Below are 27,265 nucleotides of genomic sequence, written 5' to 3'. Positions count from 1 at the left end.
TTGTCGCCGCGTGGACTCGCTTTTGCGTAAAACGCTACCTAATTACGTAATCTAAGTCTATATGTATTGTGTATAATGGATTAAGAACTTGATATAACATAGAAGAAGACTCTCCTGTAAATAGTTGAACTCGTCGAGGCATTAGGGATTTGCGAACACATTGCGTCATTTTTCTGCGAATGAATGAGTTTATCGAATAGTGTGGTATATAAAAATCTATTACATACATGGCATACACAACACGTACACACCGGACACGAGTACATTGCGCGTATCCACCTGGCTGCATTTAATTTTTACTTTTGAAATTGTCGAATTACCCCGAGGACGAAGGCGACGACCGTCGATTTCCGGTAGCTCGACCACGTGACACTCCCTCGTTTTGTCCAACGACGATTTTTCATTTTTTCTTTCTAATCGTGTCGCGAGCGAAGACAAAGGCAATCGATAAAAGAAATAAAAAAGAAAAAGAAGTATAACGATGTACACCAACGGTTGATCGAGAGAACCGTAAAGATGTTTTTTCGTTTCACGAACTTTTGTATAGTAGCCACTGTTACCTTGCGAATATTCTATATTGTATATGTTTAAACGTTCCCTGTTATGTTTGTTGTATATTTCGAATAGGTCTGTAAAAAAAGAATGTTTAAACTTTTTTCGTACGAGCGTAGGAAAGACGGGATTCAGAGTCCTCCGATTATAGTTCCATCGTTTGTTCGTGTTCTCCACGTTTTGTCGGCCAGATAATACTTCGCGAGCGTCGGTTCTCTATCCTCGCGTCGAATTACTATTTTTGGTATTCGTTGTGGCGTGAAATGGGCCCATCGCGATTCATATCAGAGTAGAGGTATCGAGTGGTCAGTGCTGAATTCACAGAGTGTCCTGTGTGAAGTATCAGAAGCTGCTAGATTAGAAATTAATGGAGGTGTCGAATTTTATTTTGGTGGAGAAATATTTAATATGATTGGCAAGCTGCTTTCCTTAATTTTCTTGAAAATTAGTTCAGGATAATAATGAATAGATCGAAATGATCGTTTTACTTCAATTTTAAACTGAATACTATAAATTTCTTTATAACCAGTCTGCGGATCTTTATGCAAAATAAAATCTTTTAAATAGGAATTTATTTTATTCTGCAAATATTGAAACATGAACTTTACTTTCAATCTTTTTTATATTCTATTCTATAGTTTCTTCCACATCCAAATTTCATATAAATGCATAGAGATTCACAGTCTATTTATAACTAATCTCAACAATAAAATCAACTAATACATCCCAATATATCGTTTGACTACAGCAAAAATGAAGTCGAGCTCCTCATTAATTTCTAAAAAAAAAAACAACTTGTAGTACTTCATACCGAACACCCTGTATAATTTCAATAATTTTTCGTACAATATCCTTCTCGAAAATACAAAATTACTTATTCTCGATTGGGAACGTGTTCGCTGGATTAATTTTCATCGCAATTATTTCGACGTGCGAGAATCCATTATTTCGGGAAACACGGAAAGCTATGATTTCGAAAAAACGTTCTTCGTCGCTTAGATCGGATCTCGATATCGGATTCGTCGACGAATCTTTTCAGTATTATCCTGTGCCGTATGAAAAGAAAACGCGGACGTTCTCGTATGAGAATCCGAGAGCACTTTATAGAGTTATTCGAAAACGAAAGAAATTCCTAGAACTTTATCGTCTGGATTACTTTATTAAGTATTGTATGATAAGTTGCCTTGTAAAAATGTACCGATTTTACCAAGAAAAATTAAATGTGTTACTAAAAGAAAACCAACCACCTCTGGACTGTTTCATCGACCTTTTTTTTTCGTCGGATGAAAAAAAAAAGGTAGCGAAAAGGGATTAGCAGTTACAATACCGATTAAGTAGTAATTGTAAGTACCGAGAGTTATATAATTTTCACTGTACTTTCTTTGTATAAGACTGACATCGTTTGTATATGCTTAAATGAAAAATACGATCCTGTTAGGTACGTCAAGATTTATACACGTAAATTGATGTGTTTAACGGTATATGTGTTTTAGATCACGGAAGGACTTATATCATACTGTAAATAGAGAACTTAAGGAATCGCATTTTCTAGCTCGAATTAAGCTCTAGGATTAAGTTCTTATCTAATAGAATCGTCTTGAAAAAGAATATAAATAAATATAAATATAAATAAAACAGCAATTCGTGAACATGGGGATGCAAAGCTGTCTGAACTGTTTGTTTCCGAAATCCTTGTTTGTCATATTTAATAAAACAACTGCAAACAATCCGTGATACGTTAAATTCTTTCGCTGAAGGTACTAGTTTCTTTTGAGACAGTTTCCTCATATTTCAATCATAAAATGCAAATCGTTCGAGCTTTGAAGTATCGTAACACTTTTTACAAGTCTACCAAAAGTTATATCAAGTATAAAAATAAGTAATAATTTTGTGATTAAATTACCATCTGTTGGTGTGGGTTATTGTCAATTGATAAAACAGAATCATTTCATTGTTAGCTTCAATCGATAAAGTACAATAATATGGCACGATGGAAATTTTTCTTATCAGCTGGAGCTATCGTCAATCCCTTCGCTAAAAAGGTGAGTACTAATTTTTAGAAGGCGCCCCTAATTATTAAAAATAATTCCAAATTATTTATTTCAGGTCGAGATAGATCCAACATGTAATTTCTTCTAGTCAACTTTTAAGTTTTCCAATCTAAACGTTCAAAATAATTGACTGAATTATTATATCGAAGTTGGTGGAGTTATGATGAAATTGATATGAAATAACTTGGAAATAAAATAACAACATTTATATTACTACTAAAATACCGTTATTTATTTAGATGGTTCACCATAATTTGGAACGTACACGTTTAGTTTGAAAAATACGATGCTTGGCTGTCACCATTGTAAAAATAAATAATACAAATCGACTGCGAACTATACGCGATTCAAACTTCTCGTTCTGTAGATGTCTTGAACGGGACGCTCAATAATTTTATTAATTTCCTTGTACTCATTAACGTCGATTTAAACGGTCTCTTCGTCCCTTTGTCGCGTTTCTATTTGCCGCAACTGGTTGGACACTAATTCCCATTTGGACATCCACGAAGGTTTCTCCATCTCCTGTATGTTGACCTCCTCTATCAGGTTCATCAATCTAATGAAAAATTCATTCAGCTTCGCCGCGGTCCCTCGTCGTAATTTGTGGAAATTTTTGTCTGCAACAGAATCAAATTAATACGAGTACGTTTAATATTTAATGTCTTAGCTTGATTTGCTTTATTTTTAGATTTTGGGGAATATACTTCACTGCTTTAAGTTCCATGACTCTTTAGAATTATATTTAAGATTATTTTTACCTTCGAGTACTGGCTAATACCTTTTAGTTGTTTATATTTATATTCTACATAACTTTTATTTCCTAATTGAAGCGAATGGCACACGTGTACTATACATTTGCACATATTTTCCATTATTCTAGCGTATGAGGAGGTAATGTAGGATGAGTCATTTTAAATAGCCTTTTATTTTAATGAATCGAAACCTTTATCACGCATCATCATTGTGTAATATTTAAAGAAAAAAGAAGACATATATTTGTTGTTGAATACGAGAATTGCAGTCATTTAATCGCGGGATAAATAATGTAAAATTAAAAAGGAGGGCAAGGTACCAGTTACAATATCAAGGTCTGTCACGTTTCTGTCTCTCGCATGCTAACCACAATTATTAATAATATAAATAGGACGAAGTAGCGTGTCCCACGAATCAATATTCCTGTCAAACATGCTGAACACGATGTGTACACTGGTAAGGAACGGAGACGTACGATAACTGTCTAGACGATGCTCATATCTTCATCAAATATACAACAATCAAACCATATTGCGTCAATGTATAGAGATTTAGAGTTTGTACTAGGTTCACAGAAAGTGTAGCCTAGAGCCCGAGTGGGAATCTATTACGCTTTCTATAAATACTTGTAGAGTCTATCTACAAGGGAATCAACATTTTCTTTGAACTCACAGTAGAAAAATAGCGAAATATAAATGTTGTACAAAGATTTAGGTACTTCTCGAGACTATAATGGCTTCGAACAAAGCAAGGTTAAACTCAAAATTAAAATGCATAATGCACTAAAGTTGGCGAATAATAAATTTTGGAATATTTATCAAATTCACGGGTGATTTTATATAATCCTCAACTCTTAATGGGGAAATACTGTCTACTGTCCACACGGAAATACTGTCTCGGTAGACCTAGTTTTTTGTTGGACACTATCACGCGAGAAGCTGCGACTAACAATATTTTATAATTTACAACTAAAAATTCAATTAATGATTATTTTCAGTCACATGGATGTACATTGAACATTTATTCTAATTGTCTATTTCTAGTATTCATGATTTTTATCGATCAGGTATTGAAAATTTCCACACTAGATAGCAAAAGCTTGTTGTTAACAAGGCCGATTACATAATTGATTATAAATAAAAACTTGTTAAAATTGATTTGTTTGAATTTAATACAAAAGAAACGACATTACTCTCTAGTCTCCCTAATATTTACATGAATACAAATAAAATAAATAAGTTATAAATATATTTGCGTAGCAAACCTTTCACAGAGGAATGGAAATAGTGTTTGAATATACTTACTGGAGGGATAGAAAGAGTTTTTTATCCAAATACTCTGCTGCGTGAGGGTAGCCATGAACCTCTTGGTTATCAAACTCTGACTCTCAGCCGTCATCGGCCTTAGTCGGCTGACAAATCGTAGCAGGTACTCCAACAGGTATCTGTTGCAAGCTGATAGCTTCTCAAGGCATCGCTGGGGCTTGGAACTCCACGCGACGATGTAACTCAGGCTGTCCACGTCCAGCAAGGGACGCTTCAACGTCTCCAACCACTCGAATAACAACCCTGTCAGGACGCCTATGTCAGTTTCCATTTCTAGTCGCTGCCAGGCTGTGGATCTGTGGTTCAGGTCCACCTAGAACGATTCATTAAAATATTCTTATCCCTCTATGGGCCCGTGTAGCTTTCAGATCGTATATATAACGATATTTAATATAATATAACGATATTTCGTGGAATAATTTTAGTTTTTCTTTAGTACAATCAGTATAAGAAGTATTCGTACAGTAAATAATTTAAAATAAATGCTTCCTGTACGAATAGTTATTACACTCACTGTACATCTTAATTATATAATGTGTCTGATAAGTAAACTGCGGATCTTTATGCAACATAAAATATTCGCGAACGTGCCTACAAAATATGTACCTAAATAGGAATTTATTTTATTTTGCAAATATTACAACATGAACTTTACTTTCAACCTTTTTTATATTCCTGCATATTGTTTGCATTTTGTAGGTTCTTGCAAATTCAAATTTCCTGGAAATGCATAAAGATCCGCAGTCTACTGATAACTAATAACAATATCGATGACGGGTGGTAACGATCCGAAATGTCAAAGTAAATGCCTTGAAAATTGTCTGCAGAAAAAATTTGGTCTACAGAGGGTTATATGTACATATAAATAAATGTACAATGATTAAAAATGAAGGAAATAAGCAATACGAAATCTTACATATCAGAGAAAATCTAATTGCTTCGCATTAAACTTCAAAACTAGATTTTCATTCATACTTAACATGTATGTAATTTATTTTCTCCATTTTTAATTATTCTATAACTAAAGATGACCATGAAATGTTTGAAAACGTTTGCATTAAATTGTTATTAATGTAGTCCACAAATCAACTGGCTCGAGTGACCTGAGAAGTTTCATTCTTTTACAGTTAAAATTATATTTATTCAAAGTTCTTTGAATGTAGCACCTGGTAATCCTGCAAGCGTTTCCTCGTTTTATCGGGCAACGCTGCGCTGTCTCTAATCAGAGCCCTTATGGCCTCATCGGTGTTTACAGTTTCGATAGCAGCATTCTGAGCAGCAGCCTTTAGATCCATGTGCGATTGGATCTCTTTGTAACAATCGTTGTCGACGAGATCCTGACCATGGATTCCGTCCCCGAGAACGTCGTCCACGCAGTTGTCATCGAGACCTGTCGCAACATTTTTCCTCGCGTTCTTTATTCCTATTTTATAATCGCTGATCAAGTTATTAACACATTCAAATTCTATTCCTGGTTATGAAAAAATTAGGAAAATCTTTGTACAATTTACATCATTGATATTTCACAACTTATTTTGTAATTTTTATCTTCGTCCTAACAATGCAATGTTCAACTTCAGAATTTTATTATTTTCCTCGGTACTCAGAAACGTAAAATATCTGTCTGTCGAGAATATGTTAAGGATCGCGACGAAGAAAGAAGATTTATCTTTGTCAAGTATTGTCACAATTCTTTTTTGTTTCTTTTTTATTGTATTTTTCAATTTCTTTTCTAACGTAATTCCTTTTTTGCAGGTCACCTGGGTAGGTGGAGTCGCAAGATGGAGTATCAGGCGAAGTGCAGAACACGTCGCTCAACCGTCCAATGTCATCGGAAGTGTCCCTCGACGATGCTTGGCTACCACTCGCGCACGCTTTCGCTGAGCCTGAATAATTATCACACAAACAACTCAATTTATTTTCGTATCTTGTTACAAATATATGCCACGCATCATTTTCTTCGACAGATTTAGGTGAAATTGTTCGAAGCGATTCTTACTCGAGCAATCGAAAGAAGAATCGGCAAGGGAGTACTCTGCCCACGAGTAAGAGTGCCTTATGTTCCCTTTGCTGTCGCGCAATTTTTCCAAAACGTGAGATATAAATTTCTGAGTGAATGCCGTGCTGGAGACCGCGTACTTTATCTCGCATGGCGAATTATCGTCCTGACAGTCGCAGAGTTGAAGAATTCGCTCGCAAATAGTGAAGACTATCTGAAGAATAAATTTAAATCGTCCAAATCAAACTTCGTTGACGCTCAAACTTCAAAACTTCATGTTTAACCCTTTGAGTGCCAGAGGAAATTTCCATTCATATCCGTGAAATGCCGGACAACTTCAAGTAAATATACACGATTGTAAACAAAAGCGTATATTTCAATTTTATTTTCAGGCTCGTGAAATTTTTACGCGATAGTAAAAACATGTTAGACTCCCTTCGTTATTTAAAAAAATAAAATGTTATAGGTTTCAGCAAAAATTTTCTAACGAGTTATAGCACTTGCAGGTTCGAGCAGCGATATATCGCTTCTTGGCATTCAAAGGGTTAACAAGTTGATCGCCATGTTATCTATATGCAGGGTGTTCCAAAAAGATTGGAGATCTATAAAAAGGGTTCGGGGGGTGATTTGAAACAATTTTTTCCTTGACGAAAATGTTGTCCGAGGCTTCGTTAAGGAGATATTAACAGAAAACCGTTTACGCAGTAGACGGGCGCAGTAGTGTAGACTAATCGCTAGTCAGCCGCAGTAGAATAGGCTAGCTCTAGTCAGCTGCGGTAGCGTAAATTACGCGCTAGGCGACCGCGCTGTGATTGGTCGGGGTTTTCTGTTAACATCTTCTTAACTCGGACAATATTTACGCTAAGGAAAAAATTGTTTCAAGTCACCCTCCGAACCACTACTTTTAAGGACCTCCAACATTTTTTAGACACCCTGTATGGGTGATAGTGCTTTTCATTGAAGAACTAGAAAAATTAATTTTGAAAGTCAAGCATTTAAGAAAATGATTTCCCTTTGGGTCCTCTTTAAGGAATAATTATATTAAATGAAAAATTAGTTCCTAGACAGTTGAACAATAGGAAAAAATAAAAATACATGTCGAATTGAGTAACCTCCTCCTTTTCGAAGTCGGTTAGAAAATAAAATATTATTTTTCCTTAACCATTTTTCTAAAGAGAATAATGCTGAATTTAAATGAGATTCGTGAATTTTTATGAAGTTAATGTTTCATTGTGCAGTCTCCAATTATTTAAATAATATTCAATTTTAACAGACTCTTTCAGGAATATTTGTCTAGAAGTTAACGCGTTAATATTGTCCATTTATACACGATGTGAAAATAGAAACGGACCTTTGGAATGTGTTTGAAGGTACGTTGCTCGTATCCGTGCAGAACGTTGTGCTGTCTCCTGAGGTGCGACTGCAAGCTGCAGGGCTTGCGGTCGCCTATTGTGCTGGTCAACGGGAAAACTATCATCTGTGGAAGAACGAAGTGCTCGAACTCCTGGATACAGAGTATTTGTCCTCGAGTTTGAATCGCGGACGGTCGTTTCATGCGAACGAACCTTATAGCGTCGTTCGCTCGCACACGAAGACTGTAAATGAGGTAGCACGCGATCAGAACCCCGGTTCTGCCTAGGCCTGAAAGAATAATATCTTCTGAAATGTCGTCGTGACAGCTTTTTATTAATCACGAGGAAGAACTGACAGGCCATTCCTAAATAGATTTATTTTGGAGCGATTTTCTCATTTTCTAGGTGAACGTAATTTGAAAACAAAATATAATCCGGTGCAAGCTTTTATTTATTAGGTCTTCCCGCAAGATCAAATTGTTTATTTAATTTATTCAAATTTATTATTTAAGTGTTCACCTTTCAGTCACTATAAATAATTTCACTATTAAATCATTCCTGTAGTTTGTATTTTTTTGATAAATATAAACTGTGACATGAACTTATAGGACGACCTAATAATTCTCTCTATTAATCGTGTCGACCTCACTTTTCAGGTCCTCTTCAAGGAAAAATGATATTAAAGGAAAAATTAGTTCCTAGAAAGAGAATAATAAAAAATAAAATATTACTTTTCCTTAACTATTTTCCTAAAGAGAATGAAAGAAATGCTTACAATAGTGTTGAGTATAAAAATTAAATAACCAAGAAATTTATTTAACAATAAGAATAAGAAAAATGCTTACAATAGTGTTGAGTATAAAAATTAAATAATCAGGAAATTTATTTAACAATAAGAATAAGAGAAATGCTTACAATAGTGTTGAATATAAAAATTAAATAATCGCGAAATTTATTTAACAATTGCATTTGAGACACGTGTACAATTTCATAATTATATTAAATGAAAAATTAGTTCCTAGACAGTGAACAATAGAAAGATAAAGTATTATATTTCCTTAACTATTTTTCTAAAGAGAATAAGCGAAATGCTGAATTTAAATGAGATTCGTGAATTTTTATAAAGTTACAAAAATAAGTACGACGATGAATATTTAATTGTTTAATACACTCCACGCTATAGTTTATAACGTAAAATTGCTTCGAAGAGTGTGAAATGATATGAATAAAATAATAAAATATAGACAAGTTAATTTTTTAATAAATTTTAGGATGTAATTGGCAGTCTGTAAATACATACATATAATGAAGGGTAATTAATGGTTTAACGAAAGGAAAGGCCCGGGACCGTTCGGGCGCTGTCGGTCGAGCGGTCCCGCGGAAGGGAGAGAAAGAGTGGGGCATGAATGGAGCATGAATGGGCAGGTCAGAATCCCCAGTATTCGAAGTCCCACCACCGCGAAAGGAAGGTGACATTACAAGTGCGTGAGATCTAACACGGAAGTGCCAGGCTTATTGACATACAGTGAACTACGATAGTGTTAGTGAACGAGTAATAGTGAAAGGATTACCTCTAAAATATGTAAATCATTTTACCAATTCTAAAACAATTTTATTCCTCTAATGAAGTGTACAAATCATCTTTATGTGTGTTAAATCTGAAATTCTCTCTGATAATTAAATAATATTTCAGAGATATTTCTTGGTAACATAAACCAAACGGATGCTATATAAAATTGACTCAATTTTATATACTCGGAATGAAAAGTAATAATTAACTTCAAGACCATTGAACGATCGTAACTTTTGTCTAGTAAATATTGCGTAATTTATTTTAAAGGCCAATTTGATTAACTCCATATTTGAACACAGATCGTTACAATAGTGCAATTCGAATTTTTATAGGAATTTAATTATCTCTATGTTATTAATTGAATTAAACAGTAGTGCAAAAATTACTTCTGATAAAAGAGTTTCTAGTTTAAAAAATCAACCTGAACAAATTGTTTGAAAACTTATCTTAAAAATATTATTTCACTTTTGTTTTAATTTTCACTTTCACTTACCAAAACGTATATTTTGCACAATATATTCTGTATCTACTTGAATGAATATACAAAAAAAAATTTTTAAAAACGATGCACATCACTTTGTTACTTTTCTCTAATTTTTATTTTGTGGAGTTAATCAACTTTGCTTATGAATAGCTCACATTTCCACGGTATGCATTCCTCACGTGAACGTTTCAGCACGCAAATATGCTTCCACGGTCCCGTAATTAAGTCACAGAGCGTACACGCGAAACTCGCGTGGAATTTCGGGGATTCGATTTAATTGTCGGTTGACAACGCGTCCAGAGATCGTTCGAGAGAGAATTTGTCGCTGATGCATACGCTGTGATAAATATGGGTGTTTCATGCTCACAGTGAAGAGACTGCGAAAGTGAGTAATTTCATTGCTTCTTAAAATTTTATTCGAACAATGAACGACAAATAAAATCTGTAGCTAATTATTCCTAACGTTTATTCGATTGAAAAGATGCATTTTCATTTATTTATTGTGAAATCTTTCGGTGTATAATACGAATTCTATTTTTTTGTCATACGAGTAACGAGTAGAAAAATGCTTGTCGTTCATTGTTTATTTGTAATTATTACGTGAATTTTGAATTTCGAGTCAGAAAAGTTAGAATTTGAGAGTAGTCACGAATCGTGAATGCAGTGCAATTTCGCCCCAATTCCTTATCCAACGTCATCTATTTTTCGTGCACATAAATTCCCTCACAGAATTTAGAACCGGGTACGCTTTTATGATTGCCGAACACGCTTTCCGTCAATTAGGAAATTCTTCATGGAAGCACGCAGAAGTGGTTACTGAATTTTGCATCGAACGATGGAACCACTAGTGATAGCAAATTTAAAATATAAACGTTAGAAACAGTAGGTACCCCTATTTTCAGTTAACATAAAATTATATTTGACATATACAATAATAATATAAAATGTACAAGGTATACTAATATTAAATGGTATTATTCACTGTGCATTTTATATTACTATACATTTGTATGAAATGAATATTAAACTTCAAACATTAAAAAGAACCCAAACTTCAATTACTCTTTTACACTTTCTTTGTGTTATATCCAATGTTTCATTGAATGATTTCACAACTAAAACGAGTAGCAATAAAAATAAGCATAAAAAGAATAGCAATATTGACACAGTTTCTGAACAAATTCACGACCATCTCGTGTAATGCATCGATACTCTCGTAGAAGTAGCAATTGTGCATCGATACCCTCGTGTAATTGTAGCATCAAATATATATACATATATATATCGATTATGTTTGATACCTGGATATTTCCTGTTCAATACCAGATTATAACTCACAGTCTAATATCGATAGCACCGACTCGACATCATTTCCATCGCTGCGTTAATTATAGTTTTAGAGACGTGAATGCATTGTGTGCATTAATACCGCATAGTCAATCGTCGACTAGTTGTGAGTTGCACGCAGGGTGCGTGCAAGTGCCTAACTGGCAGAATTGCTGCATTATCGTGCAAGAATATCAAATTTATAGGTTCGAATGGAGGAAGTAAGGATTTGTAGCGACAAAAGTAAACGTGACCTTAACTTTCAAAATTTTGAAGAATAACATTTTCATATAGAAATAATAATTACACTTACAGTCGATAGTAAATCAATAGGGACGAGTCGAAGAGATAAAATTTCTGAAATAATGTCAATTTATAAAAGAAGTTTAGTCGTAAACTGTAGGCTGAATAAATGTGAAAAATGGAATTAATGAAAATATTATCTGATGATTTTGTTAAAGTATATTTTATAATTAGGCATTTTTCTCAATTAATATCCTTTTATTCTATCATTTCGACTAATATTTTATTTCTAATTTAAATTTCGTACTGATGAGGACTTGAATTGAAGAATCCAAATGTTTATGAAATAAATAAACTATGCTTCTTTAACTTATATATACCAGAATATTTATTTTAACTAGGACAGACAAAATATGAATTTATCAGAACATATTTTCACTAATTTTATCTCTTTTACTAACCCTGAATAGTCTACTATCGACTCCATTTATAATTAAAATTTATATACAGTAGGAGACCTGAATTAAGAACGAAAATGTTTATTAAACAACTATGCTAGAATATTTGGAATAAATCAGACCAACCGGCACACCCACTTCTCGTCACACCGAATTTGCATTACGAAACGTGCAATTTTTGTGACCGTGGCGTTCAGGCCAGAGTTCAAGGGGGATGCATAACGAATGCAAAAATTCAGATGCACCGCCGTTGACGCCACGTGCAACGGCACGCAATGCACCAAAACGGTATCGCGCCAGTTTGAACGTGTTTCACACGGTCCCTTAGATCGATACACTTAAAGGTTACAAATCGCTGATAACTAGGCTCGCGAAGGCAAGGATCGCGTAACCAGAGATAACTAATTTCTTGAATTAAAAGGTCCGTTTACAGGTCGCGATAAGGGAAAATCGAGCGCATCCACGTTAGGCGCGATAACATCACCAGATACTTCGCGAATGAAGAAAGACCTCGAGTGGAAGAGCGTATTGGGTCAGACGTTATAGTCAGACGTCTCGTTCCACTTAATAGTATAGCGCTACATTCCTATTTATCCGCGAATATTCGTTCTTTCTTCTTGCGATAATAAAACGAGCTTTGGGTAATTTTTTCAGGGTACATTTTGGTATAATAAATGGAAAGTGTCGATTTTAAATAACGAGAATTACAAAAAATTCCTATCATATAATCATATTATGATAGGAATTTTCTCATTCCGAATAAATAATAGTATATTAAGTTTATTAATATCAATAATTTTAGGAATATATTAATAAACTTAATATACTAGTATTTATTTTATTATTAATTAATGAATGGTGACTTCGGGTAATTGTTAGTCCTGATGAAATTAAGGTAATTGAATTTAACAAAGGAATATCGTAAAGATTGAGTAATTAATTAAATAATTAATTATTTTAGGAGATGAAATTGATCCAATTTCAATATTTGGAGAACTAACTCTATAGAAATAAGTTCTAACAAGGAAAGAAAATATTATGATGGGAATTTATAGTAGGACCTTCATGAACGATCACATAACTTAGGTATATTTCAATGTGCCATAAGCTTCATGACTAGACATTTTTTTTACGTCGATATTCCTTAAAAATCGATACGTTTTACTCGACTTTATGTACCTTGTCGTTATCAATCTCCCGTGAACCGTGTCAATAATTAGCATAACTTTTCCTATTCGATCTAACAATTTTGCCAGTTGCACAAACGCGAGATTCGAAAGATAATCGAAAGTGAGAAATGGCACGGGAATCGGGTCGATCGATCGACGAAAAGGGGTGATAAAAAAGAAAAAGAGTCGATTTACCAGCGTGACAGTGGATTGCCACTCTTCCTTCCTGTACGGCGAAGGCCACGACCTTGACCATATCCAGAAGTTTGCCCATCGTTGCGTCCCCGTAATCCTTCAGTGCGAAATTGTAATAGTAAACTGCAACAAAATTCGCGGAATCGTATTATTCGAAGACCTTGGTCGAGCCATCTGACCCCGAAGAGACAAGCACGGTTCGCGTTCCACGGTTCGCTGCTCAACCCCCCTCGAAACTTTCGTATATGGATACACTCGCGGTTTTGCTGCATTGCATGTTCTATTAAAACGACGGTGCACAAAGCTCGCGAGCCAATTCGACCCTTTCGTCCAACTCGTTCCGAAAATGGAAGTTTCGAAAATCAATTCGAAATTAGGGTGCAACTATTCCTGTGATTCTAAATTCAAATTGGGTTGTATTCGGAAAAAAATATGTTCCGCGTATAAAAATAAAAATAAATGATGCTGTATATCGATTAAATTTCTGTTCGATGTAAATACACAAATCGACACATCGCTCACACTAATGGAGCATTATTATATTTTTCGAACAAATTTTCTCCGATCTTGCATAATGCAGAAATAATAATCTTGATAAATTCATGACAAACTTTTCTATTCTAAAATACGTCTAATCTTTGAAAATGTCTTACTACATTTAAACAGGTAAAAAAGTCGTATAGATATCGAAATATAAAGTGTTCAGTCTCGAAGTAGTAAGTATTGATACAATTATAAAATTGAATCGATAGAATAAAATAAAAGAAATATATAAATCCATAGAAAGCTAAGCAAAGGCCAGTTTGTAATACAAATAATCTTAAAGATTTAAATTGAATCTTGTAATTACAGTTCAGTTTGTACAGTGGTTACTTTATCGTAATTGTAATTTACAATCATTGGATAGTGTATAATAATATATATAAATATAATATACAATATGTATATTTAATAAATGTATAGTATAGGAATAATATAGCAAACTACATTCGTAATAATAAACAAGCAATAATACAGCAATAATAAATCAATAACCTCTAATATTTCAAAGGCAATCGTGGCCCATTATTCATTAATAATTAATCGCGATTACTTGGACTCCTTAATAATCAATTTTTCCCATCGCTGGACAACATAATCGCGTGTCCCCCTAAAATTTTTATAGCCCGTCAGTTTTCGTCCACTTCGCGTGCAATACGAACCTATCGAATTAAATATTGACGAGGGTGTCTCAAGTTTGTTAAATATTTAATAGAATTAATGTTTAAATACCTACTGCCATTTTTCATGAAGACATTCGGATCGTAAGTGAAGCCGCTTTCCTCGAGTTGCCCCCCGCAGCTCGCATGCTCCCCCGGCGTTTGTAGGTTTATTATAGTTTTTATACTCCACCCTTGAAACTGTGCAATTATGTCTTTTTTTATTATCTGCGCGGTGTTCGGCCGTGCCATCGCTAGGACGTCGTCCGTCACCCTAGGGAATGATCGATGCTTACACTATCTATCCAATTTTGCATAATGCAGAAATAATAATAATAATTTCGATAAATTCGTGACAGATTTTCTAATTAAAAAATAATTCTTGTTTTTGAAAATATCTAAAAATGCGTTTGGAAGGTATCTTAGATATCTGAAGCTTTATTAGTATTAATTATTTCGCCATTTTTATTTTAGTTACTCTTGCTTACTTTAATCTTATGATTAATAAATTAATGTTCACAGTTAATAATCTATTTGAAGAAATACTAATTTGAAATGACTCGAGTCAAAGACAAATTTTAAATTTAAGATAGTTATCATACTTCCCAAACAAATTTTCTCCGATCTTGCATAATACAGAAATAATAATCTCGATGAATTCGTGACAAACTTTTAATTCGCAAAAATAGTTCTCGTCTTTGAAAATATCTAAAAATGTGTTTGGAAAGTATCTTGGATATCTAAAGCTTCGTTAGTATAAATTATTTTGCCATTTTTTATTATTTTATTAACTCATGCTTACTATAACCTTACGATTAATAAATTAATGTATTACGTAACGAGTTAATAATATATTTAGAGAGATACTAATTTGAAATACCAAATTTTAAATTGAATATATTTATCATACTTCCCAAACAAATTTTTTTAATTAATTCAATTGTTCTCAGCACACTCCCTTAAGGGCTGTAGCTATGTTCAATAGTTCCAAACAGACTACTGGCATTCCTCGTGTGAATTAAAAGAAGTGTCTAAGCAAACACAAAAGCAAACTAAAGCATTTCATTAAATGAATGTAAAGAACGAACAAATGTGCATTACGTGTTATAGTTAAGTTATGACTTTGTACCCTTATAAATAAAACTCACTCTTGGCACACTTTTCAATCAAACTATCCCCACCTTACATGCATCTAATCTCTATTAATACGTAAAAACAGGTGAAACACTACAGAGAACGAGTAAAGAGTGATTTATTTGTTGTCGACCGAATCAATCACTTTTCACATTTATTATCCAGTTTTTTTATTTGCTCTTGACTCCACAAAGTGACTCAAAGAGAGTGACAGACTGCTGAGAGTGATTTAACTGTTCTCAACAGAATAAATCACTCTCCGTTTACCGCAGTTTTTTTATACTTGCGTATTAACGCTAAGAGATTACGCACTTCTCGACCATATAACATATTCTTAGATCGAACAGGAATGAATCAGAATATATACTTTAAATGATAATATACTTTAAATATACAGAATATATACTTTAAATTATAAGTGGTCCGAGAATGTACGTAATCTCTCGCATTCTAGAGATTTTCAATGTTGTATGCAAAATCATGTGGCATTGAGTTTAATTTTATCTAGGGAGCAGTTATCGTTTCACGATTACGATCGATTCAGTTTCGTAGGGCAATAAATATAGAATCGGAGTTCGTGCGGTTTAACATTGGCGGTTGAAATCTCCCCCACACGATCGACGTATGTATTCCCACTGCGACGTTATTTCACGCGTGTGCCCGCAAGGGAAGGAAGTTTGTGGGTTTGACCGCCGTTCACGCATCGAGAATTATTCTTAATGTTAGGAATTGCGAATTTAAAAACAATTTTCTAATTTTTAAACACATTTCACTCGTGTATTTCCTTAAATCACTATGTGTTGCCATAAGTTAGTCTCAAAAATAAATTAGGAATAAATTAACAATGTCTTTGTATCAATATAGTGATCATTAGACTGCGGATCTTTATGGAAAATAAAATCTTTGTAAACGTATCTACAAAAACTGAACCCAAATAGAATTTATTTTACTTTGCAATTATTATAATGTGTACTTTACTTTGAATATTCTTTATACTATTGGCAACTGCGTCCATTCTATATTTTCTTGCACGTTCAGATTCTCTATAAATGCATAAGAATCCGCAGTCTAGCGATCATAGAAGTTCAACTGTTAAAGAATATTATATTACAATATCTGTATGTTGCTTGGATTTTTACAAATATTTGTTATGTCACGTATTACATGTACGTTACATTTCAATATTCGAGGTATGTACTGCAGCATTATTTATATAAATTTGACCATGAATACATAAATAAATATAGAAACGTTTATATTTTTAAAAAATAAAATGAAATCCATGCAACATGCAGAGATAAACAAAATTCTTATCTGGTTTAAGACTTCGAATATCGAATAAATAATCTTCAATATCCTGTTTGTTCAATACAAATGCCAAACAAAATTCTGAAAGGTTTACTCGATTATTATTTTTTAATAATAATGTGCAACGACATAATTCACGTTTCTTTCACTAAAGCACCTTCTGCTAAATTCCATATTATTACTATGAATTATTATTGCGGGTTAATAATATCGGTGATTAATATTGGTGCATTATTGAAGGGTTAATAAATTTTCAGAGCATTCAAAAAAATATTTTGAACATTCTTACCAATGCGAAAAGATGTTTTGTATCGCCATGTGCACGGGAGGCCATGCCTTTGGATTTTCGTATTTGCACCTGGAACCACCGCAGAAGATCGCGCACTGTATGGCTTGGGGGGTGAACTTTCGCAGATTTTCGGAGAACTTATTGTAACCGGCCTGGACCTCGTACAGATCCACCTGACCCGCTAAAAGACCCGCCGGTACCAGCGAACTTACATCCATTCTGCAACTAATTTTTCAAAATTCATCGTTGATCATAATATTTTTTTTTAAAGCACTTTTACTTTTGCAACGAACAATAAATTTCTCATCGTCGTGTCGATCAGTTTGTATTTTATTTCCTTTCGTCAAATCTTAAATAATATCAGGTTTTTTTTTTATTTGTTTTACACTTGCATGTCGAGTATTCATTGCGGATGAGGATTAGAGGATTTGAAGTGTTTCATGTTTTTCAATTAGAACAATCGTGTTTGTCAATATTTCGGAGACAACACAAAGGTTTCATTTTTACTATCAAGTATTTAATATTCAAAAATACTAATTTGAATATTAAACAATCGTGTTTATGAATATTTTAGAGAAAACACAAAGGTTCCATCTTTATTAGCAAATATTCAATATTCTAAAATACTAATTTGAATATTAAATATATGCTAGTAAAAATAAAAACGATTGTTCTAATTGAAAACACATAAAACAACGCTTTAAGTCCTCTAGTCTTCAACTGCAATTAACACTCAACATGCAAGTGTAAAATTAAATAAAAAAAAGAAATTCTAATACCATAGCCAATTTTATTCCTCTATATATTCCAAAAAATGCATTATTTAGATATCAATCTTCATATCAATCTTCTTTAATAATTTCTTTATTACTGCAGTACTCTTACCCCACGAAGCCCTTTAATTTAACCCTTAACCCATTAATAACATCGAAAACTTTTTATTTACTTTATCTAAAAGAAGATGCACTTACGTCTGTGATAATTGTCACGCGCCTTTCGCCCATCTCATTGCCGTGGAAATTTAAATTTACCCCCCCCCTAAGCCCCGCCCCTTCGTTTCTTTATCGATACATTCGACAATTCGAGGAGGATCTTTTTCCAACGATTTTCTTTACTCAAGAACGGACGACAGATCGCAATGATCAATGCGAAAAAGCACTTTGCGTACTGAGGTAAGCGCATAGCGACTGGTAGTTCCGCTACCATTACGCTAGTTTATCTATCGTTCTATCGCATTGGTTGCGCCTGCGTCGGGGTTTATTGCCTGCTCGCGTTCTATTCAACCCCTCGCAATTTTTCTTCCACCCTTCTTTCACTCGAATTTGTTTCTTGCAACGAAAAAGGGTTTCTCGCGTGTTTCGTGTCATTTGCTATTCGATAGATGAAATTTGAAGCGAAATTAAATTGAATTTTAATTTGTTGTGCATATCGGTAATTTGGGATGTTGATTTTCATTTAGAAATTAGGAAAAGGTTATTGCATAGTTTGCGAAGTTGATTTTCATTTAGAAATTAGGAAAAGGATATTGCATAATTTGCGAAGTTAATTTTCATTTAGAAATTAGAAAAAGGTTATTGCATAGTTTGCGAAGTTGATTTTCATTTAGAAATTAGGAAAAGGTTATTGCATAATTAGTGAATACAGAAATTCATATTTTCGTTGAATTACTCGACTATACTAATAACCCTCAGGGCCTGTAGCTATAATATGTTTGATTATGGCTACAGTACAGGCTTAGCGATGCCGAGGTACCCGAGCAATAATTAATAAAGAACGAATTACGTACCCCTTATAAAATAAAGAAACAAACTATACTAATAATAGGTGCGAACTTATAATCATTACTTGCAACGTAACGCAAACTTGTGTTCCCTAAAGATAACTTTCGTGATAAATAAAATGATAGATGTATTAAACAATGAAATAATAAATGCATGTGCGAATATGTCTAATTGTTTAGTTTTAAAATATTTTATTTAATATTATTTGAATTTGCAATAAACGTAACGTAAACTTGTGTTCCCTAAAGATAACTTTCGTAATAAATAAAATGATAGATGTATTAAATAATAAAATAATAAGTGCATGTCCGAATATGTCTAATTGTTTAGTTTTAAAATATTTTATTTAATATTATTTGTATTATTAACAGCGCCATCCGTGGGAAAACGCCCAAGTTTGTAGAGAAAATAGTTCCAACCTTTTCTAAAAGATGTCGCCACTAATATCTTCTTTAATCAATTAATCTTTATTTCTCATAAATGCACAAATAATACGATTCTTTGCTTTATAGAACTGCGATATATTAGGTTATATGTCAAATGTATCATTTTTATAAATAATTATTCAATGCTGCCATAATTATCGACCCGTCTAGTGGCGCCATCGGTGGTGAAACGTCCAAGTTTGTAGTGAAAATAGTTCCAACTTTTCCTATAAGATGGCGCCACTGATACCTTTAATCAATTATTCATTATTTCTCTCAAATGCACAAATAACGCGATTCTTTGCTTTATATCACTCTAATATATTAGCTAACATGTCCAATGTATCATTTTTATAAATAATTATTCAATGCTGCCATCGATATCGACCTTTTGCTTAATAGCGCCATCTTCTACATACCATACGAACTATTTTCTCTACAAACTTGGCCCTTTTCCCACCGATGGCGCCACTAATCCCAAAATTCGCTCACTAAGCCGCTCCTTGAGCGGTTAGCGTTCCTAGGTGCACCCAATGATTGGGAACGTCGTTTAATATCAAATTGCACTCTATGAAACGAACCTAATACTGTCGATGATGGACGTGGCAGTAGTTCCTGTCAGTTCCTGTACGTCTAACGATCTGTTCGACTACTGCGCCGGTAATACCGTATGTAACCGCAGCGCAATGGATCATCAAGTATAGACAGGTTTAGATAAGATTATTTTGAGTGTATTAGAGTCTTATTAATTTGCAACAGCCCGTTAGAAAGTGGTTCAGTGAACGGCGATTAAGATGTCTGTCTCGTCTGGCTTCGACGAGAATCCCTTCGGGGAGCCAACTATCGACGATGCGTTTTCGGTGAGTAATTTAACAAAGGCTATAACGAGGCACACACTGCCTTGTTCAATATTGCGTGCAGAACTGTCAAATGAAAATTAAATACGTAATTGGATTATACTATTTTGAAGTCGAACGACGTTCTATCTCAGAACGTATCAATAAGTATTATTTGTACATTATATTCTTTTTCACTCGTATACGTATCTTCGTATGTGCCAGAGAAAATATTGCAGAAACCATTGAAATCGAATGTATTTTCTATTTCGTCTTGCATCGTGTGAATTTGAGACTCTTGATTTAACATTAATCCCTAATGACAGAAACGTGTAACTAATAAGGAAATGCATTGAATGACTTATTGATTCTATATATAGAACTTCCTAATATATAGATTCAATCTAAGCATACCCAAATTTGTTTTTAGCCATTAATTGTTGTGTAAGAGGAACCTTTAGCAATTAATATTTTTAAAGGTAGCAGTAATAATTCTATATTGGATACACAATTGAGTCCTCGAACTCTTAGGGTTCTGTCTTAAACATAAAATGGTCCTATAGCAACTTTTCCTTTAATTTTTATTTACTTCCAAAAAGTAACAGTTCATTATTCACTTAGTTAATGAATTGTAAACAAAGTATTTATTGATTAATATTTTCATTCAATTAGGATCCTGCGATTAGGAGAGCTCTAGCTTCCCCACCAGTTGACAGAAGTTTGGAAGATTATAATCCTTTTGCAGAGCAATTTACACAGGGAACTGCACAAGTTAGAGGTGCAGCAAATCCTCCAATTTATGGAGGAATTGGAGCCACACAAAACCCAGCGATGCTTCAACCTTCAAATCAGGAAGCTCCACCACCTACGTATGCACGTACTCCTCAACAAACTGTAAACGCATCACTTGGAAGCACAATGTCCCCTACATCAGACGTAAATACACGCAAAGTTTTGTACTCAAAGGTGTTTTACAGAAAATATCTATGCCTTTTTAAAAAATTGTCATATTTTAGCAAAGGTCAGAGCCAGAATGGAAAGCAAGAACAGAGGAAGATATGAGAAATACTCCTTATTATCGTAAGTCAGTTAGCAGAAATTAAATATTTAATTTCAGCAAGATTCAGCAAGAACTTTTACACTTTTGCGCTAGCATGTATTAATCAGGTTTTGATATTAAAGCAAAGCGGAACAACTGGCCACCTTTGCCTGATAAATGCTGCTTCCAGCCTTGCTTTTATCAAGATATAGATGTTGAGGTACATTCGGACTTTCAAAAGGTAGTCAGACAACTATATCGTTTGTGGATGTGTAAGTCTACAATATTAATATTAACGTTAATTCAATAATTATTCCCTGATATAGAGTAAAATTTATTTTACTTTTAAATTGCAGTCCATGGCTGTGTTTTGGTCTTGAATGTTCTTGGTGGATTTATACTAGTTTTATGTTATGGACAATTTTCAACATTCGGTCTTGGAATATTATTCCTCATACTGTTTACACCATTCTCTTTCTTGTGCTGGTTTAGACCCGCTTACAGGGCGTTCAAGTATGTATTTGACAATATACTAATATCCTGGCGTTTATAATTTAATTAAAACTATTTTTATCTTTCAGAAACGACAGCTCGTTCAATTTTATGGTGTTCTTTTTTGTCTTTTTCTTTCAATTAATTGTAACAACAATTCAAGCCATTGGCATTCCCGGTTCTGGAACTTGGTAATATTTTTATCCTTAGAAACGAGCTCGTATTTTCAACTTGTATGCTGACTTTGAACTTTTGATATTTGTAGTGGTATAATAACGGCTATCTCGTCGTTCAACGGAACAACTAAAGGAACCTTTGTTGGCCTTATACTACTCTTCATATCCTTATGTTTCGTTCTTGCCGCCAGCGCTGATCTCCTACTGTTGACTAAGGTACGATTGACTCTAATATTTTTACTGTACAACGTTGAACTCTTATAAAGAATAGAGTATATTTCCCGTAGATTCATCGTATTTATCGTTCGTCCGATGCGAGTATATCGAAAGCACAACAAGAATTCGCTACAACTTTCTTACGCAATGAACACGTGCAGACTGCTGCAAGTAACGTTGCTGCTAATGCTGTCCGCTCCCAGATGGCTAACGCTGCTAATCAACCACGTTATTAAGCGATTACGCCACACTACAGGATTTATTCTTCAGGTATCCTGACCTTTTAACACTCAGTAAACCGATAGATCCAAGTTCTGATGTATAAAAGGAAGCTATAGTGCGTTACATGAAACTATATGTTCCACGGAAAATCTATTCTTACATTGAAAGGCTATTTATCTATTTACAGTCTTTTTTTATTTATTAAATATTGTATGTGCATGTTTTCTTGAAAAAAATCGTGTAATTTGTTGATAGTTTTGTGAATATGAACAGATACTTTGAATGAAGGCTTAACAAAATTAACACGTATTTTTCCTGTTGCAATAATAATTTTGTATGTTATCACACGATGTGTGTCACCTAATATATGAATTTCTATGTCGTCTTTCGTTTGCATTAACTAACGAATGTCATGAAATGATTTATCATCTAGGAAGAGTGAGCTATTAATAATCATATCACTAATTCTTGTATTATTGCTTCTATATAAATACATAAATATATTTGCTAGCTTTTATATTTTAGTGGCACTATTTTATGATGTCGGCATAATGCGGTTCATCAATGAAAAGCAAGTCGGTTTGCTGAAAATCAAAATAACTTGAATGGTTATGTCCATGAGTATAAAGTTAATTTCAACTGTTGATCGATAAGCGTTAATTTAATTATGGATTAGACAGATATTATGAATGTCCATTATCTACTCAAACGTCCTATACATTCCTTGCATTGTGTAATATATGGCCTTTCTTTATTAAGTACTTGTTATTTAGATCCTTAAAGTATTATATCACTTTGTAAAGTTTAAGGTATATACATATACATGTAAAGGATATTTTAAAGTATAACTTTTACCCGTGTTTAATTATTTATTAATTATTGATAAATTATTTGTAGACTACGAAAAATTGGCTTATATCGTTGCTGTTACTTTATTGGGTGTATCTAATCGTCTCGATGAACTGGAAAATTTATGTCAAGTAAATGTTCGGGATATGAAAAAAAAAAAGATCGAAGACCTTGTTATTTGTTGAGACTTAAATCAAACATATTATGTCCTCTAAATATATTTTTACATACAAGATAATGTTCAACTTGATTCCAATGATTATCAAACACCTTTATTATATAACAGTGAAGAATAGAGTAATTCGTTTTGTATAAACAGAAAGTTGTTTACATTTTATAAATACGCTGGTATATTTGTACTTATGTAAGCAGTAACAAAACAAGTGACAAATAAAATATTTAGTTTACTCATAAGAAAAATATATTTCATCAGAATAACCAATTACAAATTTTCCATTTATCGAAATATTTACAACAAATGTTCTAGATGCTGTAGGCCAATAATCTCCAGTAACTTTTTACCTGGAATTAAGGAAATAACATTAATTAATTTCTGACCACGATTAGATAAAATTATTTTTAATCGTGATAATAAATATGACAATAACACGAAACAACAAGTACCTTCAGATCTGTATGTTGCCATGGGATCTGTTGGAAACGAAGAGCCGAGATCGATCTCGAAAGTCTTTCCTGTTCCGATTAATTTAACTACGTATATGGCATCCATGAGTTCAATTTTTGATTTATACATCAGTTTAGCGTGACCTTCAGCTAACCTAAAGAACATGATTTTTAAATGTTATCGAAGTAATCATAACATTTCTTTAAGCGTGTTTCTTTTTAGTACCTAATAAGACTATCTAAAAGCCGTACTGTTGTTCTTTCTTCCCTTCTATCTGGATGAGATCTGTGGTAAAGATAAGTCGCTCTAAGAACTGCTTCCGCTTCTTTCGTCAATACTGGTTGCAAAGAATGTATATAAGCTAAATACTCTCGCAAACTATCTTCCTTCCACAAACCCTCCGATTTTAAGAGCTCTATGTGATTCTTCGAACCACTGTTAAAATAAAGATTGGCTGAAACTGATACTTTTACTTCTATATTTTATAGAATATATTTATTCTAGAATTCTTAGAATATATTTTATTAACAAGTTAATAAACAAACTGCGTGGAAAATATTAATTACATTGGCGCCATGTTTTCTCTGGTCTCGTAAGCGGCTCTCAAAATGTGATCTGACGTCAGTCTGTCCCATTTTGGGTTTCTATTGTCCTTTAAAAGGAGTATTAAATCGAACCGCGACAAAAGGGGATCCCCTAAATTCGTTTCCCATTCTTCGTCGTCGTCGAATTGGCCGCCGCTTGGATTGATGGCTGCAATGACCGAGCATCTAGAATTTAGCGTACTTACTAACCCAGCTTTCGCAATTGATATAGTTTGCTGTTCCATTGCCTCGTGCACGGAAGTTCTGTCGTGTGAACTCATTGTCGTGAATTCATCTACGCAACAGACTCCGCCGTCAGCTAACACCAAGGCTCCAGCTTCTAAATGCCAACCGTCAGAGTCCTATATACATGTACATGTAATAAGAATGATTTAAATATTAATTATTACAGAGGAAAGATAGTATATAACGCTAACTAACTCTAACAGCAGTCGCTGTAAGTCCAGCTGCTGTTGATCCGATGCCGGTCGTAAAAACCGATCTGTTAGCCAGACGGGACGCTGCACGAAGCAATTGCGATTTGCCAGTTCCGGGATCGCCGATTAACAGAAGATGGGGCTCACCTCGTACACGTGTTCCTTTATTTTGTTTTCTGACATTGAGTATATTTTGTATCGCATTATGAATATAATCGAAACTTGTAACAGATAATTACCGCTTTCATTACACTTAGGTACACCACCAGCTAGAACGACGGCTAATGCTAATTTTGCAGTATACATCCCGTAAAGCTGTAAATAGTGTAGTTGAAATTATGTATTTTCACACTTATGTTCCCTCTATTAAGAATTGCATCGTAAAGTGCTACCTGGGGGCAAATTGATGCTAGAATGTTATCTCTACCAAGCAGAGGATTGTCGATATATTTTTCCCAATAATGTTTGAATACATCCCTCATCTCTTGAGTGGAAGCTGTTTCAGATATCTTACGTCGTACCGACACGCTGTTTGCAATCATTATTGTCGTTGCCTCCAAACGCTCTCCTACTTCTAACTGTCCCCATACCCGTACAACTACACCACTACAAATGTACACGCGTTGATTAGGAAATTTTATTTTTATTACGAAGTTAGAAAATCGATTTTAGGAGCAATAAACAGTTAAATAAGATTTCTTTTCTTTCAATAACTGTACCTGATTTCAATATTATCTCCTGGTCTACATTTATCAACTAAATCATCCAACAAGATAATCTGCATTTCCTCTGCAAAATTTCTATTAGTATCGACTCTGCCCTTTTCCTGATTAAACGTATTTGAATGATAAAAAGAGGGTATCAAATTATATGTTAATTGTCAAATTAAATTAATATTATACTTGAATTCTTATTTCCTGACAGTCCGAAGAATCCTCTAAATCAAAAGTTGTGAGTGGTATTAATTTTGTTGCCTCGCATGACTCACATTCTGAGATATCTGTAAAATTTTGTGTTTCCCACTCATACTAAAAAAAGATAATACTTGATATAAGATAATCTTTCAGTTAAGATAAAATTTTGTAATATTCATAATATGCCCAACAAACCTTAACTAAAGCGACATGTTTGCACTTCTTACAACTGTATCTTTGAACTAGCTTCAACACTGTTGGTTGAGATATTCTCACTGCAATGCCACTTGTTGAAACCAGTTGCCCTATTTCCCCCTGATCTACAGTAACTGGTACAGCAGTAACTCTGATACGAACCTACGCAAGATATTAAAAGTAAACATATGGAAATATCGAAAATATTTGAACCAAGACCATTATCTAATATTGTATAGAGCATATACTTTGCTATTACTTTTTTTTTCACAATTTGCTCAGGTTTTGCTATTTGTTCCTGTATATTCATTGCAGCTATATCGCACATTGGCAAATAATGCCTAGGAAATTGTAGAATTTTTTGTGCCACATCAGCATCAGCTTCAAACAATGATACAAAGCTGTAAAACAAACGACCTCTGAGATAAAAATATTGCTCATTTTTGCTTTCAATTTCATCTATTTTATAATAATCCAACTCAAAATGTAAAACAACAAATAAAAGGTAGACAACTTTTATTTATTCAACACAAACTACAACATCGATTACAAAATTTAATTGTACCTTACACTAAACGAGTGAAGACATACTCGATTTATTGTTCAATGGAATAAACATTGAGAATGAATCCTTATACAGTGTTCTTATAAAACTATTACTCGAATATTTTATTTATAAATTTACTCACTTTACATGGATCGAATAAAAAATGTTAACATCCACAGCATCTAAAATTTCTTCCAATTCATCACGATGATACTTTAGCAAATAATCTTGTAACATTTTGCAAGATTATAGTCACACACGATTTAAAGTTAAAAAGCACATGTTGTTGACATGCCGGTAACAAGGCCTAGGAAATTCTTAAACTTCGAGTCAGCGCTATCTACGGCAAAATGCTCAAGTCTGTAGTGGAAACGTTACCTAATCCAGAACGCTACAAAAGGCAGCACACGTAGGTAAATCTTACAGTTCTTACCGTGCAACGGTAAACCTACCTCCTATTACCTCCTATTACCTTCTAACACTTCCTCACACCTCCTATTACCGTCCAACACCTCCT

The 27,265-nt window shown here is 33.7% G+C and overlaps 3 protein-coding genes across 7 annotated transcripts; 1 reads left to right on the top strand and 2 right to left on the bottom strand.

Annotated features, from left to right (window-relative positions):
* Positions 1-2,518: 2,518 nt before the first annotated feature.
* On the bottom strand, positions 2,519-18,481 carry LOC128877948 (protein tyrosine phosphatase domain-containing protein 1-like). The gene is made up of 10 exons (XM_054125643.1): positions 18,382-18,481; positions 17,411-17,635; positions 14,757-14,953; positions 13,481-13,603; positions 8,032-8,321; positions 6,681-6,894; positions 6,442-6,567; positions 5,848-6,071; positions 4,661-4,994; positions 2,519-3,220 (listed from the first exon to the last, which is right to left on the bottom strand). Exons 2-10 carry the CDS (start codon positions 17,626-17,628, stop codon positions 3,030-3,032), a joined length of 1,917 nt encoding a protein of 638 aa, XP_053981618.1. The 5' UTR covers positions 17,629-17,635; positions 18,382-18,481; the 3' UTR covers positions 2,519-3,029.
* A 1,766-nt stretch (positions 18,482-20,247) lies between these two features.
* Positions 20,248-25,327, top strand: LOC128878328 (secretory carrier-associated membrane protein 5A). 5 transcript variants are annotated; one of them, XM_054126446.1, is made up of 9 exons: positions 20,248-20,476; positions 21,125-21,388; positions 21,469-21,532; positions 21,635-21,763; positions 21,848-22,004; positions 22,073-22,174; positions 22,249-22,375; positions 22,447-22,645; positions 25,105-25,327. In XM_054126446.1, the coding sequence occupies exons 1-8, from the start codon at positions 20,411-20,413 to the stop codon at positions 22,609-22,611; spliced, it is 1,074 nt and encodes a 357-aa protein (XP_053982421.1). In that variant the 5' UTR covers positions 20,248-20,410; the 3' UTR covers positions 22,612-22,645; positions 25,105-25,327. The 5 variants fall into 5 exon arrangements, with proteins under 5 accessions (XP_053982421.1, XP_053982422.1, XP_053982420.1 ...); XM_054126447.1 differs by lacking the exon at positions 25,105-25,327 and adding an exon at positions 23,934-24,064; XM_054126445.1 differs by lacking the exon at positions 25,105-25,327 and adding an exon at positions 23,495-23,866.
* On the bottom strand, positions 23,837-27,239 carry LOC128878327 (DNA helicase MCM9-like). Its single transcript, XM_054126442.1, has 12 exons — positions 26,891-27,239; positions 26,461-26,602; positions 26,202-26,363; positions 25,995-26,120; positions 25,812-25,918; positions 25,485-25,698; positions 25,332-25,407; positions 25,097-25,254; positions 24,638-25,017; positions 24,297-24,506; positions 24,071-24,225; positions 23,837-23,968 (listed from the first exon to the last, which is right to left on the bottom strand). Exons 1-12 carry the CDS (start codon positions 26,983-26,985, stop codon positions 23,916-23,918), a joined length of 1,878 nt encoding a protein of 625 aa, XP_053982417.1. The 5' UTR covers positions 26,986-27,239; the 3' UTR covers positions 23,837-23,915.
* Positions 27,240-27,265: the final 26 nt, after the last annotated feature.

This window comes from Hylaeus volcanicus, chromosome 6 (genome assembly GCF_026283585.1).
Source record: "Hylaeus volcanicus isolate JK05 chromosome 6, UHH_iyHylVolc1.0_haploid, whole genome shotgun sequence".
In the NCBI taxonomy this organism is placed as follows: Eukaryota; Metazoa; Arthropoda; class Insecta; order Hymenoptera; family Colletidae; genus Hylaeus; species Hylaeus volcanicus.
Note: the sequence above shows the minus strand (reverse complement) of the source record. Positions and strands in the feature narration are given on the sequence as shown.

Bases quoted from the DNA above. Each gene is read 5' to 3' on its own strand.
- LOC128877948 (XM_054125643.1), bottom strand. From the start codon at position 17,628: ATGGATGTAAGTTCGCTGGTACCGGCGGGTCTTTTAGCGGGTCAGGTG. The intron at 13,604-14,756 runs GTAGGTATTTAA...ATTTTGTTGCAG, and splicing joins TGTCTTCATGAAAAATGGCA to TTTACTATTACAATTTCGCA. The intron at 8,322-13,480 runs GTAAATCGACTC...TTATTCTTTCAG, and splicing joins GGCAATCCACTGTCACGCTG to GCCTAGGCAGAACCGGGGTT.
- LOC128878328 (XM_054126446.1), top strand. From the start codon at position 20,411: ATGTCTGTCTCGTCTGGCTTCGACGAGAATCCCTTCGGGGAGCCAACT. The intron at 20,477-21,124 runs GTGAGTAATTTA...TCATTCAATTAG, and splicing joins CTATCGACGATGCGTTTTCG to GATCCTGCGATTAGGAGAGC. The intron at 22,175-22,248 runs GTAATATTTTTA...TGATATTTGTAG, and splicing joins ATTCCCGGTTCTGGAACTTG to TGGTATAATAACGGCTATCT.
- LOC128878327 (XM_054126442.1), bottom strand. From the start codon at position 26,985: ATGTTACAAGATTATTTGCTAAAGTATCATCGTGATGAATTGGAAGAA. The intron at 26,364-26,460 runs GTAATAGCAAAG...TATCTTGCGTAG, and splicing joins AGCAAATTGTGAAAAAAAAA to GTTCGTATCAGAGTTACTGC. The intron at 23,969-24,070 runs GTACTTGTTGTT...CCTTAATTCCAG, and splicing joins GGCAACATACAGATCTGAAG to GTAAAAAGTTACTGGAGATT.